This window comes from Bos indicus x Bos taurus, chromosome 3 (assembly GCF_003369695.1).
Source record: "Bos indicus x Bos taurus breed Angus x Brahman F1 hybrid chromosome 3, Bos_hybrid_MaternalHap_v2.0, whole genome shotgun sequence".
NCBI classification, from domain to species: Eukaryota; Metazoa; Chordata; class Mammalia; order Artiodactyla; family Bovidae; genus Bos; species Bos indicus x Bos taurus.
In genome coordinates this window covers 12,404,976-12,420,545 of record NC_040078.1, presented here as the reverse complement: position 1 = coordinate 12,420,545, position 15,570 = coordinate 12,404,976, and the positions used below count along the sequence as shown (strand labels likewise).

General features: G+C 39.5%; 1 protein-coding gene across 2 annotated transcripts in view; it reads right to left on the bottom strand.

Annotated features, from left to right (window-relative positions):
- LOC113884632 (Fc receptor-like protein 1) overlaps positions 1 to 12,153 on the bottom strand; it is a 32,580-nt gene extending 20,427 nt beyond the window's left edge. For both annotated transcript variants that reach the window (XM_027529335.1, XM_027529345.1), the window contains exon 1: positions 12,055 to 12,153. In XM_027529335.1, the coding sequence (XP_027385136.1) occupies positions 12,055 to 12,085 (31 nt within the window). In that variant the 5' untranslated portion in view covers positions 12,086 to 12,153. The remainder of the gene's footprint in view (positions 1 to 12,054) is intronic.
- Positions 12,154 to 15,570: the final 3,417 nt, after the last annotated feature.

Here is a 15,570-nt window from a genome sequence, read left to right as displayed (position 1 = left end):
AGGCAGAGAAATACCCAGCAGGTAAAGGAACAGGATAAATGCCCACCAAACCAAACAAAAGAGGAAGAGATTGGGAATCTACCTGATAAACAATTCCAAATAATGATAGTGAAAATGATCCAAAATCTTGAAAACAAATTGGAATTAGAGATAAATAGCCTGGAGACAAGGATCGAGAAGATTCAAGAAAGGTTTAACAAAGACCTAGAAGAAATATAAAAGAGTCAATATATAATGAATAATGCAATAATTGAGATCAAAAACACTCTGGAGGGAACCAACAGTAGGACAACACAGGCAGAAGATAGGATAAGTGAGGTAGAAGATAGAATAATAAATGAAACAGAGAGGATAAAAGAAAAAAGAATTAAAAGAAATGAGGACAGCCTCAGAGACCTCTGGGACAATGTTAAACACCCCGACATTCGAATCAAAGGAGTCCCAGAAGAAGAAGACAAAAAGAAAGACCATGAGAAGATACTTGAGGAGATAATAGTTGAAAACTTCCCTAAAATGGGGAAGGAAATAGTCACCCAAGTCCAAGAAACTCAGAGAGTCCCAAACAGGATAAACCCGAGGCAAAACACCACGAGACACATATTAATCAAACTAACAAAGATCAAACACGAAGAACAAATATTAAAAGCAGCAAGGGGAAAACAATAAATAACACACAAGGGGATTCCCATAAGGATAACAGCTGATCTTTCAATAGAAACTCCTCAGGCCAGAAGGGAATGGCAGGATATACTTAAAGTGATGAAAGAAAATAACCTACAGCCCAGATTACTGTACCCAGCAAGGATTTCATTCAAATATGAAGGATAAATCAAAAGCTTTACAGACAAGCAAAAGCTGAGAGAATTTGGCACCACCAAACCAGCTCTCCAACAAATGCTAAAGGATCTTCTTTAGACAGGAAGCACAGAAAGGGTGTATAAACTCGAACTCAAAACAATAAAGTAAATGGCAATGGGATCATATTTATCAATAATTACCTTAAATGTAAATGGGTTAAATGCCCCAACCAAAAGACAAAGACTGGCTGAATGGATACAAAAATAAGACCCCTATATATGTTGTCTACAAGAGACTCACCTTGAAACAAAGGACACATACAGACTGAAAGCGAAGGGCTGGAAAAAGATATTCCATGCAAATAGAGACCAAAAGAAAGCAGGAGTAGCAATACTTGTATCAGATAAAATAGACTTTAAAACAAAGGCTGTGAAAAGAAACAAAGATGGACACTACATAATGATCAAAGGATCAATCCAAGAAGAAGATATAACAATCATAAATAAATATGCACCCAACATAAGAGCACCACAATATGTAAGACAAATGCTAACAAGTATGAAAGGGGAAATTAACAATAACACAATAATAGTGGAAGATTTTAATACCCCACTCACACCTATGGATAGATCAACTAAACAGAAAATTAACAAGGAAACACAAACTTTAAATGATACAATAGACCAGTTAGACCTAATTGATATCTAAGGACATTTCACCCCAAAACAATGAATTTCACGTTTTTCTCAAGCACACATGGAACCTTCTCCAAGACAGATCACACCCTGGGCCATAAACCTAGCCTTGGTAAATTCAAAAAATTGAAATCATTCCAAGCATCTTTTCTGACCACAATGCACTAAGATTAGATGTCATTACAGGAGAAAAATTATTAAAAATCCCAACTAATAGAGGCTGAACAACACGCTGCTGAATAACCAACAAATCACAGAGGAAATCAAAAAATAAATCAAAATATGCATAGAAACGAATGAAAATGAAAACACAACAACCCAAAACCTATGGGACACTGTAAAAGTAGTACTAAGGGGAAGGTTCATAGCAATACAGGCTTACCTCAAGAAACAAGAAAAGAAGATGGCGGAGGAGTAGGACGGGAAGAACACTTTCTCCCCCACAAATTCATCAAAAAAACATTTAAGCGCCGAGTAAATTCCACAAAACAACTTCTGAATGCCGGCAGAGGTCATCAGGCACCCAGAAAAGCAACCCAAGTCTTGGAAAGGAGGTAGGAAAAAATATAAAAGACAAAAAAAGGGACAAAAGAGGGAGGGACAGAGTTCCGTCCCAGGAAGGGAGTCTTAAACAGAAAGAAGTTTCCAAATACCAGGAAACCTTCTCACTGCCGAATCTGTGCCGAGCCTTGGACGCACAGAGGGCAACATAACAGGGAGGAAAAATAAATAATTAAAACCCACACATTGTGAGCCCTACGGTAACTCCCCCAGCGGAGAAGCAGTGCAGACGCCTGCATCCGCCATTAGCAAGCGGGGGCTGGGCAGGGAGGCGCCGTGCGGGCTGCATCGCAAGAATCTGGCCTGAATACCCTGAGTGCTATCTGAGCGAAATAATCTGGGCTAGCAAACCAGACTGTGGGATATCTACCACGCGAAAAGCCAGCCCTAACCTATGACACCGCCAGGCCCATGCACGGAACAAAGGACTGAACAGAGATAGCCGGCGGCAGACCATCCCCCTCCGGTGACAGGCAGCCAGAGCCGGAAGGGGACAATCGCAGCCCCAGAGAGACATTATCCATAAAACTGTAAACAGGCTTCTTTGCTAACTAAAACTTCTTGGGGTCTGGACGGTCAACATCTGCCTGAGAAGGTGTGCCGGTGCACAACTAGATAACCGAGTGGCGGGGAGGCGATAAGTCGCAGCAATCGCGCGCGCAAAACACCTCATCACCTGAGCTGCTCGGATCTGGGAAGGGCACAAAACGCAGGCCCAACCGAGAGTCTGTGCCTCTGAGGACTACCCAAGTGCCTGAACCTGAGCGGCTTGGACCTGGGAAGTACAGGCAGCCCAGGGCCGGCCGCGGATGGTTCCCAGTGGAGCAACCTAGAGCCTGAGCAGCGTGGGCAGAGAGGCTACACGCGCCGTGAACGGGGGGCAGACCCAGTGTGGCTGAGGCACTGCAAGCACACGTCAGTGTTATTTGTTTGCAGCATCCCTCCCTACCTCCCCTCAGCGCAACTGAACAAGTGAGCCTAAAAAAAAAAAAAAGTGTCCTCCACCGTCCCCTTTGTGTCAGGGTGAAAACCAGACACTGAAGAGACCAGCAAACAGAAGAAGCTATAACAGCCTTGGAAGCTACAGGCAATAGATTAAAACCCTGTGGTTACTACCATCTACATAGGAAGGGGCCTATAGATCTTGAGAAATATGAGGCGGACCAAGGAACTAGCCAAAAATGAACTGAACCCACAATACTCAACAACAAAACCGGAGAAAGTCCTAGATATATTTTTACTATTTGTACGATCATTCTTTCTTTTTTTTTTTCAATTATTTTTTTAATTAAAAAAAATTTTTTAAGTCCTCTATTATTCCTTTAATTTCCACTTTTATAACCGATTACTTTGCAAAAAAAAAAGAAGACCCTATTTTTTTTTAAAGCAAACTTCATATATATATATATATTTTATAATTTTTTGATCTTTTTTTCCCCTTCTTTTCTTTAACATTGTATTTTTGAAATTCCAAACTCTACTCTAGATTTTTAATTTTAGCTTTTTAGTATTTGTTATCAATTTTGTACCTATAGTTTTTTTTGTTTTTGTTTTTATATAATTTCTGTGACCCTTTTTAATTTTTTCTTTTTCTTTTTCCTCTGTTTCTTTCTCTTCTTCTTTTAAATAACATTGTATACCTGAAATTCCAAACTCTACTCTAGATTTTTAATTTATGCTTTTTGGTATTTGTTATCAATTTTGTACCTGTATTTTTTTTTTTTTTATAATTTCTGCGACTTTGTTTGTTCTTTTTTTTTTCTCTCTCTCTCTCTTTCTTTTTCTTCTTCTTTTTTTAACATTGTATTTTTGAAATTCCAAACTCTACTCTAGATTTTTAACTTTTGCTTTTTGGTATTAGTTATCAATTTTGTACCTATATTTTCTTTATAATTTTTGCGACCTTGTTTGTTTTTGTTTGTTCCTTTTTTCTCTCTTTCTTTTCCTTCTTTTCTTTAACATCGTATTTTTGAAATTCCAAACTCTACTCTAGATTTTTAATTTTCGCTTTTATGTATTTGTTACCAATTTTGTACCTTTAAGAACCCAATCTTCACTACCCATTTTTCACTAGGGAGCGAGATTACTGGCTTAACTGCTCTCTTTCCCTTTGGACTCTCCTTTTTCTCCACTAGGTCGCTGGTGTCTCCTCCCTAACCCCTCTCTACTCTACCCAACTCTGTGAATTTCTGTGTCTTCCAGACGGTGGAGAACACTTAGGGAACTGATTACTGGCTGGATCTGTCTCCCTCCTTTTCATTCCCCCCATTTATCCTCCTGGCCACCTCTGCCACCTTCCTCCTTCTTCTCTTCTCTGTATAACTCTGTGAACAACTCTGAGCGGTCCAGTTGTGGAGTCCACATAAGGAAGAGATTACTGAATAGCCCACTCTCTCCTCTATTGATTCCACCTTATCTCATTCGGGTCACCTCTAACTCCCTCCTCACTCTTCTCTTCTCCATATAATGCTGTAAACCTCTCTGGGTGAAACAAGTTTCAGGGCAAGACATACCAAGCAAATTCTCCAGCAGCAAGGAACACAGCCCTGAGCTCCAAATACAGGCAGCCCAAAGTCACCCCAAAACCATAGACATCCCATAACTCATTACTGGACATTTCATTGCACTCCATAGAGAAGAAATACAGCTCCACCCACCAGAACACTGACACAAGCTTCCTTAACCAAGAAACCTTGACAAGCCACCTGTACAAACCCACACAGAGCGAGGAAATGCCACAATAAAGAGAACTCCACAAACTGCCAGAATACAGAAAGGACACCCCAAACTCACCAATTTAAACAAGATGAAGAGACAGAGGAATACCCAGCAGATAAAGGAACAGGATAAATGCCCACCAACCAAACAAAAGAGGAAGAGATAGGGAATCTACCTGATAAAGAATTCCGAATAATGATAGTGAAATTGATCCAAAATCTTGAAATCAAAATGGAATCACAGATAAATAGCTTGGAGACTAAGATTGAGAAGATGCAAGAAAGGTTTAACAAGGACCTAGAAGAAATAAAAGAGGGTCAACATAAAATGAATAATGCAATAAATGAAATTAAAAACACTCTGGAGGCAACAAATAGTAGAATAACAGAGGCAGAAGATAGAATTAGTGAATTAGAAGATAGAATGGTAGAAATAAATGAATCAGAGAGGATAAAAGAAAAACGAATTAAAAGAAATGAGGACAATCTCAGAGACCTCCAGGACAATATTAAATGCCACAACATTTGAATCATAGGGGTCCCAGAAGAAGAAGACAAAAAGATAGACCATGAGAAAATACTTGAAGAGATAATAGTTGAAAACTTCCCTAAAATGGGGAAGGAAATAATCACCCAAGTCCAAGAAACCCAGAGAGTCCCAAACAGGATAAACCCAAGGCGCAACACCCCAAGACACATATTAATCAAATTAGCAAAGATCAAACACAAAGAACAAATATTAAAAGCAGCAAGGGAAAAACAACAAATAACACACAAGGGAATTCCCATAAGGATAACAGCTGATCTTTCGATAGAAACTCTTCAAGCCAGGAGAGAATGGCAAGACATACTTAAAGTGATGAAAGAAAATAACCTACAGCCCAGATTACTGTACCCAGCAAGGATCTCATTCAAATATGAAGGAGAAATCAGAAGCTTCTCAGACAAGCAAAAGCTGAGAGAATTCAGCACCACCAAACCAGCTCTCCAACAAATACTAAAGGATATTCTCTAGACAGGAAACACAAAAACGGTGTATAAACTCGAACCCAAAACAATAAAGCAAATGGCAACGGGATCATACTTATCAGTAATTACCTTAAATGTAAACGGGTTGAATGCCCCAACCAAAAGACAAAGACTGGCCGAATGGACACAAAAACAAGACCCCTACATATGTTGTCTACAAGAGACCCACCTCAAAACAGGGAACACATACAGACTAAAAGTGAAGGGCTGGAAAAAGATTTTCCATGCAAATAGGGACCAAAAGAAAGCAGGAGTAGCAATACTTATATCAGATAAAATAGACTTTAAAACAAAGGCTGTGAAAGGAGACAAAGATGGTCACTACATAATGATCAAAGGATCAATCCAAGAAGAAGATATAACAATTATAAACATATATGTACCCAACACGGGAGCACCGCAATATGTAAGACAACTGCTAACAAATATGAAAGGAGAAATTAACAATAACACAATAATAGTGGGAGACTTTAATACCCCACTCACACCTATGGATAGATCAACTAAACAGAAAATTAACAAGGAAACACAAACGTTAAACGATACAATAGACCAGTTAGACCTAATTGATATCTATAGGACATTTCATCCCAAAACAATGGATTTCACCATTTTCTCAAGTGCACATGGAACCTTCTCCAGGATAGATCACATCCTGGGCCATAAATCTAGCCTTGGTAAATTCAAAAAAATAGAAATCATTCCAAGCACCTTTTCTGACCACAATGCAGTAAGATTAGATCTCAATTACAGGAGAAAAACTATTAAGAATTCCAACATATGGAGGATGAACAACACGCTGCTGAATAACCAACAAATCACAGAAGAAATCAAAAAAGAAATCAAAATTTGCATAGAAACTAATGGAAATGAAAACACAACAACTTAAAACCTGTGGGACACTTTAAAAGCAGTCCTAAGGGGAAAGTTCATAGCAATACAGGTATACCTCAAGAAACAAGAAAAAAGTCAAATAAATAACCTAACTCTACACCTAAAGCAACTAGAAAAGGAAGAAATGAAGAACCCCAGGGTTAGTAGAAGGAAAGAAATATTAAAAATTAGGGCAGAAATAAATGTAAAAGAAATGAAAGAGACCATAGCAAAAATCAACAAAACCAAAAGCTGGTTCTTTGAGAAGATAAATAAAATTGACAAACCATTAGCCAGACTCATCAGGAAACAAAGGGAGAAAAATTAAATCAACAAAATTAGAAATGAAAATGGAGAGATCACAACAGACAACACAGAAATACAAAGGATCATAAGAGACAATTTTCAGCAATATATGCAAGTAAAATGGACAACTTGGAAGAAATGGACAAATTCTTAGAAAAGTACAACTTTCCAAAACTGAACCAGGAAGAAATAGAAAATCTTAACAGATCCATCACAAGCACAGAAATTGAAACTGTAACCAGAAATCTTCCAGCAAACAAAAGCCCAGGACCAGACGGCTTCACAACTGAATTCTACCAAAAATTCAGAGAAGAACTAACACCTATCTTGCTCAAACTCTTCCAGAAAATTGCAGAGGAAGGTAAACTTCCAAACTCATTCTATAAGGCCACCATCACCCTAATACCAAAACCTGACAAGATGCCACAAAAAAAAAAAAAAAAGAAAGAAAACTACAGGCCAATATCACTAATGAACATAGATGCAAAAATCCTTAACAAAATTCTAGCAAACAGAATCCAACAACATATTAAGAAGATCATACATCATGACCAAGTGGGCTTTATCCCAGAGATGCAAGGATTCTTCAATATCTGCAAATAAATCAATGTAATACACCACAATAACTAATTGAAAAATAAAAACCATATGATATCTCAATAGATGCAGAGAAATACTTTGGCAAAATTCAACATCCATTTATGATAAAAAAAAAAAAAACAACCCTCCAGAAAGCAGTAATAGAAGGAATATACCTCAACATAATAAAAACTATATATGACAAACCCACAGCAAACATTATCCTCAATGGTGAAAAATTGAAAGCATTTCCCCTAAAGACAGGACAAGACAAGGGTGCCCACTCTCACCACGACTATTTAACATAGTTTTGGAAGTTTTGGCCACAGCAATCAGAGCAGAAAAAGAAATAAAAGAAATCCTTATTGGAAAAGAAATAAAACTCTCACTGTTTGCAGATGGTATGATCCTCTACATAGAAAACCCTAACGACTCCACCAGAAAATTACTAGAGCTAATCAATGAATACAGTAAAGTTGCAGGATATAAAATTAACACACAGAAATCCCTTGAATTCCCATACACTAACAATGAGAAAACAGAAAGAGAAATTAAGGAAACAATTCCATTCACCATTGCAATGAAAAAATAAAATACTTAGGAATATATCTACCTAAAGAAACAAAAGACCTATTTATAGAAAACTATAAAACACTGGTGAAAGAAATCAAAGAGGACACTAATAGATGGAGAAATATACCATGTTCATGGATCAGAAGAATCAATATAGTGAAAATGAGTATACTACCCAAAGCAATCTATAGATTCAATGCACTCCGTATCAAGCTACCAACGGTATTTTTCACAGAGCTAGAACAAATAACTTCACAATTTGTATGGAAATATAAAAAACCTCGAATGGCCAAAGCTATCTTGAGAAAGAAGAATGGAACTGGAGGAATCAACCTGCCTGACTTCAGTCTCTACTACAAAGACATAGTCATCAAGACAGTATGGTACTGGCACAAAGACAGAAATATAGATCAATGGAACAAAATAGAAAGCCCAGAGATAAATCCACACACCTGTAGACACCTTATCTTTGACAAAGGAGGCAAGAATATACAATGGAGAAAAGAAAAAAGCCTTCAGAATGGGAGAAAATAATAGCAAATGAAGCAATGGACAACGACTTAATCTGAAAAAATATACAAGCAATTCCTGCAGCTCAATTCCAGAAAAATAAACGACCCAATCAAAAAATGGACCAAAGAACTAAACAGACATTTCTCCAAAGAATTCAGATAGCTAACAAACACATGAAAAGATGTTCAACATCACTCATTATCAGAGAAATGCAGATCAAAACCACAATGAGGTACCATTTCACGCCAGTCAGAATGGCTGTGATCCAAAAGTCTACAAGCAATAAGTGCTGGAGAGGGTGTGGAGAAAAGGTAACCCTCTTACACAATGGGAATGCACCAACTAGTACAGCCACTATGGAGAACAGTGTGGAGATTCCTTAAAAAAAAAAAAAAAAAAAACTGGAAATAGAACTGCCATATGACCCAGCAATCCCACTGCTGGGCATACACACTGAGGAAACCAGAATCGAAAGAGACACATGTACTCCAATGTTCATCGCAGCACTGTTTATAATAGCCAGGACATGGAAGCAACCTAGATGTCCATCAGCAGATGAATGAATAAGAAAGCTGTGGTACATATACACAATGGAATATTACTCAGCCATTAAAAAGAATACATTTGAATCAGTTCTAATGAGGTGGATGAAACTGGAGCCTATTATACAGACTGAAGTAAGTCAGAAAGAAAAACACCAATACAGTATACTAAAAGATATGCAGATGACACCACCCTTATGGCAGAAAGTCAAGAGGAACTAAAAAGCCTCTTGATGAAAGTGAAAGAGGAAAGTGAAAAAGTTGGCTTAAAGCTCAACATTCAGAAAACGAAGATCATGGTGTCTGGTCCCATCACTTCATGGCAAATAGATAGGGAAACAGTGGAAAGAGTGTCAGACTTCATTTTTGGGGGCTCCAAAATCACCAGAGGGTGACTGCAGCCATGAAATTAAAAGACGCTTACTCCTTGGAAGGGAAGTTATGACCAACCTAGATAGCATATTCAAAAGCAGAGACATTATTTACCAACAAAGGTCCGTCTAGTCAAGGCTATGGTTTTTCCAGTGGTCATGTATGGATGTGAGAGTTGGACTGTGAAGAAAGCTGAATGCTGAAGAATTGATGCTTTTGAACTGTGGTGTTGGAGAAGACTCTTGAGAGTCCCTTGGACTGCAAGGAGATCTAACGAGTCCATTCTAAAGCAGATCAGTCCCGGGTGTTCTTTGGAAGGACTGATGCTAAAGCTGAAACTTCAGTACTTTGGCCACCTCATGTGGAGGGTTGACTCACTGGAAAAGACTCATGCTGGGGGGGATTGGGGGCAGGAGGAGAAGGGGACGACAGAGGATGAGATGGCTGGATGGCATCACCGACTTGATGGACATTAGTTTGAGTGAACTCCGGGAGATGGTGATGGACAGGGAGGCCTGGCGTGCTGCAATTCATGGATTCGCAAAGAGTCAGACACGATGGAGCGACTGAACTGAACTGAACGGAACGCATATATGTGGAATTTAGAAAGAAGGTAACGATAACCCTGTATACGAGACAGCAAAAGAGACACAGATGTTTTGAACAGTCTTTTGGACTCTGTGGAAGAGGGCGAGGGCGGGATGATATGGGAGAATGGCATTGAAACATGTAAAATATCATATGTGAAACGAATCGCCAGTCCAAGTTTGATGCATGATACAGGGTGTTTGGGGCTAGTGCACTGGGATGACCCAGAATGATGGGATTGGGAGGGAAGTGGAAGAGGGGTTCAGGATGGGGAACACATGTACACTCATGGCAGATTCAAGTCAATGTATGGCAAAACCAATACAATATTATAAAGTAAAATAAATAAATTAATTCATTTTAAAAATTAAAAAGTTTAGATTATAAAAAAAATCAAAGTGCATCAAAAACTGAATCTTACTACAAAGAAAATTAACAACGAATTTTAAAAAGAAAGTATGGGAGGATGCCAGGTAAAGATAGCAACTCACTGAAAACTATAAAGGGATACATTGAATCGTGAAGCAAATGGAGGTCACATTTCTATGATTTTAAAATAGAAGGTATTATAACATATTTGTATATTTATAGGAAGAGCCCAGGATGGAGAAACATTTTGATGATGGAGCCAGGGAGTCTGGGCCCAATGCACAAGTGGAGAGTCCTGCCTTCAATAGGATGAGGGAAAATATATCCATAATAGGGGGAGAAAAGGCACAGTATGTAAACACAGAGGTGGCAGGTTGATAGATACTGCAGTGGGAAGATGAAGAAATTTCCTTTTGATTGCTTTTCTTTTCCTCAGTGTTCTAAATTAAGAGCAACAAGAGAAAAGTTTGAGGAGAAAGGAGGGAGTATGAGGAAGTGGTCATCAAGAATGGAAGAGCTTTGACTCCAAAAGAATAGGATTGTGTGGCACCTCTGATAGCCACCTAAGATTGGTGTACTATGTTTAGAAAAAAATAAAAGCAGCAAGATTGTGCCTTTTGTTTCGGGTCACATTCAGTTGCTCAGGCACAGGTGTAAAGCATGCAGAAAAGAATGTTAGTCAGAAGAGCACTATGGGTAAGAGAGGTGATTATGTATTTGAGAGTATTGTGATGAAATCTGTGAAGTGAGGACACAGAGTGTACTAATTTACAATGGAAAAGTAAGACTGGGGAGTGGAAGGCACGTTGAATATGGAGCATTAGACAAAGTGAGCTGGAAATATGCTGTAATTGGATGGGAAGGTGGATGCTGAAATCAGACTTTGGAAGTGGGACAGTTGTTGGTAATCACAAGTTTTGGGGTTTGATGGTAGAAATAGGGGAAGCCAAGGAAGGATGGGGGCTTCCCTGATGGATCAGATAGTAAAGAATCTCCCTGCAATGTGGGAGACCCAGGTGATTCTTGGATCAGGAAGATTCCCTGGAGAAGGGAATAATTACCCACTCCAGTATTCTTGCCCAGAGAAAGAATTCCATGGACAGAGGAGCCTAGCAGGCTACAGTCCATGGGATTGCAAAGTCAGAGACAACTGAGTTACTAACACACAACACAGGAAGAAAATAGAGAAATCATTTTAATGATAAGAAGGGAAAGAGACTAAGAGGCCAATTTGTTGTATGAATTATCTTTGTGGCTATCAAAACCATCAAGAACAAAGTCAGAATCAATAGAGGAAAGAAAGACAGAAAGTGAACACTTGCTATGAGATAAAAAAATAAAATGGCAGTTTTCTTCCAAAATCTGGCTCTCCATTATCTATAACTTTCTGCCCAGCTCTGAGCCCTCAGTGGGGAGTAAAGCTCTGAGCACACCTGACTATCACTGGGCAGAAACTCAGTCCTGAGAAACCCCAAATCTTCAGAAGGCAGGGCGCTAGGGGATAGAATCCCACACCTTTCTCTGAGTTGTCCTACTCACCACAGATCAACAGCAGAAGCCTCAGGAACATGAGGACCAGGTTGGGCAGTGGACATGGAACTGAAGGTACTGTCTCATCAAAAAAGAATTCATCTTAGAGTCAAGAGGATGTGGCTTGTCAGAAGTTTGAGGAAGTCAGGATCAGAAGTCACATGATCGGAAGCACACATGTACAGAAATAGAAGGAACAAGAGTCTCCTGAGAGCCACTCTATTTCGTCTGCTCTGGAGGTCAAGAAGATTAAATACACTCCTGTTTATAGCTTGGTTCTATTTCCAAATTTTGAAGACAGTGCATATTAATACATCAGCACCTTCTTTAAGAACTCAGGTAGCTTAAAGTAAATTTCCCAAAGGCAGATTCTGACTGATAGGCGTCTCATCAGGCAGTGGTCCTGCTGAAATTCAAATGGCATGTTTGTCACCTTTGGTAAGTGTGTCTTCTCAACCATATCTAATCAGCACATCCTTTTGCCTTGCAGCAGCCTCAACTGTAGTCACCCTACACACACAAGTGTCACTAAGGCAGGGACGAATGGGCTGTCACCCAGGTTGTGGGTAATGTGTGACAGTAGTTGCACATGATTGAAACAATCATCATGTGTTGATTGAAACATGAAATCAACCACTGGGCATGAAAACAACTGAAAAATAAAATCATGGGAAATTACAAACTAAGAAACATTTATAAGTGAAATTCAGGAACTATGCATATGCAAATTATCTTCTGGGCATTTGACGTAAGTTCACCATTATCACTAACCCTGGCATTTGTAATATGGTTCCTCCCCTCTCCCAAAATTAGGATATTTGTAATCTCTCCCATTTCTTCCCTTAACACCTTGGGGCTACCAGTTCTCCACACTTGAAGACTGTATGTAACTCAGACTGTGCATTAGAAGGGAATAAGCCATCTTAATTTTCAACATTTCTTCAATCTTTGAGTATGTAGAAGTAAGAATGTGTGGAAGCTAAGGTATTAGGGGATATGGGAAGATGCTTTTCAGTAATGACATCCAAGTCCAGGTATCGAGTGCAAAGAGGAAGATTAAGAAAAGAAACAAATGGTCTAATAATAACCTAAATAATAACCTAAATAGAAATGAATTTGTAAAAGAGTAGGCATTGGAGAAGGAAATGGCAACCCATTCCAGTGTTCTTGCCTGGAGAATCCCAGGGAAGGGGGAGCCTGGTGGGCTGCCATCTATGGGGTCACAGAGTCAGACACGACTGAAGTGACTTAGCAGCAGCAGCAGCAGGCATATATTTGGGCTTCACTGGTGGCTCAGATGGTAAAGAATCTGCCTGCATTGCAGGAGACTAGGTTCAATCCCTGGGTTGGGAAGATCCCCTGGAGAAGGGCATGGCAACTCACTCCAGTATTCTTGCCTGGAGAATCCCATGGACAGAGGACCCTGACAGAAAAAGAAAGAAACAAATGGTCAATGATGTGCAAAGCTGGAGGCAAGAGGAGCTATGTTGGGACTAGACTAAAGGCCCCCAGGAAATTGCCACAAACAAGACAGGTGTGCCACAGCTTTGTTTATTTATTTGGGAAAGCCTGTGTAGGGATGAATTCACCTAGTTTAAAGTTTCAGAACAAGGCATAAAGTTCAATGAGCAATGTGGAGCCCTCTGAACTCAGAGCATAAGGCTATGTTTCTGCGTACTCTGTGCTGTTTCACACCTCTTTCCTGAGCTCATACGTGTGCCTTCATATTTTCTTCAGAAGAAAATATCTGTACATTTCTTCTCCATGGGTTTAAAAATGGCATTATTTATTAAGTTCTAACATGTTTATTTTTATAACATTAACCCATACATATCTACTGAGAAGTGGAACATACATTTAAGTTATGTAATACTATGATGAAATGAAAAACCATGAGCCCACCCACAAAGATTCTAATGAGGTCAGTGGGGGTATGAGCAGATTAAGGAGGCACTGGGTGAAAGGGCACACTGCTAAGAAAGCAGAGGAATATGAAAATGAGTGCTGTCACTGGGGCTCCAACAGCAGAATAAGAATTTACCCAAAAGGATGCTACTATTGGAAAATCAGCATCTTTTGCTCCATAGAGCAGTAATGAGGGCACAGAGGTGATTTGAACTCAAATGCAAGAGTTTAGAGAGTGAAGTACCACATCACGATGCAGAGTAGAGGTCTGCAGTTCTGATGAGTCATATCTAACAAATACCAGTTTCTGCAGGGGAAGCTGTGTTGGTTAATTTTAACCAACTTGGCTGAGCTATGGGGCCCAGATATGCAGCAAAAAAAAAGAAAATTTCATTCTGTATATTATGGATGAAGAAAATGTGGTCCATAGAGGAGAAGAAACTTGTTACAAGTCATTGTAGTAGACTGGATTACTGCCTCCTTTGGCTCCCTACCTGTAAGAGAACTGTATGTGCTTTCTCATTGTCAGGTGATTTGCTCAAGTATCCTTTGGGAGGAGTGGATGTCCCTAATTCACTGGCTTTGGGCTTGGCTATGGGGCACGCATTGGCCAAAGGAACTTAAATGTACAAGGTATTTGCTGCATCCAGATACTTAATTGCAGTTCCATGGTTTGGCTTGACTGCTGCTTCAATCTGTTTCCTAGAATGAGATGACAGAGAAAACCTGAATCCAGCCCGTAACCAAAGCCAAACCATGCTGAGGGCAGAGGAACACAGGAAAACCCAACTACCTGCAGCCTTTGGTTAGTCTGAAAGTGCAAGTTGCTCAGTCATGTCCAACTCTGTGACCCCATGGACAGTCCATGGAATTCTCCAGCCCAGAATACTGGAGTGGGTAGCCTTTCCCTTCTCCAGGAGATCTTCCCAACCCAGGAATCAAACCGGGGTCTCCTGCATTGCAGGCAGATTCTTTACCAACTGAGTTATCAGGGAAACCCTCAGTCAGGGCAAGAAATAAAAGCTTACACTGTAAGTCGTGAGATACTGATATGGTTTATTAGCACAGTGAAAGCTAATACAGTCACACAACAGATTTGTGGCCGGGTACTACAAATATACATTATCACTTTGACTTTGTCTTCAAGTTAATATTACTCATTTATTTATTGGATCTCTGCTCTGGACTGTTATTCCTCTATTCCTCAGTTTTCATAAAAAGGAGAGATTTTTCTCTTCATAATTCAAGAAGAATAGTATCAAGGAGATGTGACTTATTAATATTTGATTGACAAATAAAGGAGAAACTATTGAGCATGCCTGCCCTGGTGCCACCTGGGCTTTCTCTTTGAGTTAGAAGGCTTCATCATGCTCTAATCTGCCACCATCCATACAAAAGAGTCTGTCCCTGTTGCAGAGGCCCATGGCTGTCCAGACTGCCTGTGGCTGGGATGGTAAACTTACTTAGTACAGTAGTGAGTTAACAGAGAACGCACTGAGGTCACATAACTGAAGCCACTCCCTCCAGATAATTTTTATTGGTTAGAAAGCTGAAGTTTCATTCTCCTCTACATGACTCCTGCTACTCTCAGTTTGTTTCAAACTGGAGTGAGTAAGAAAG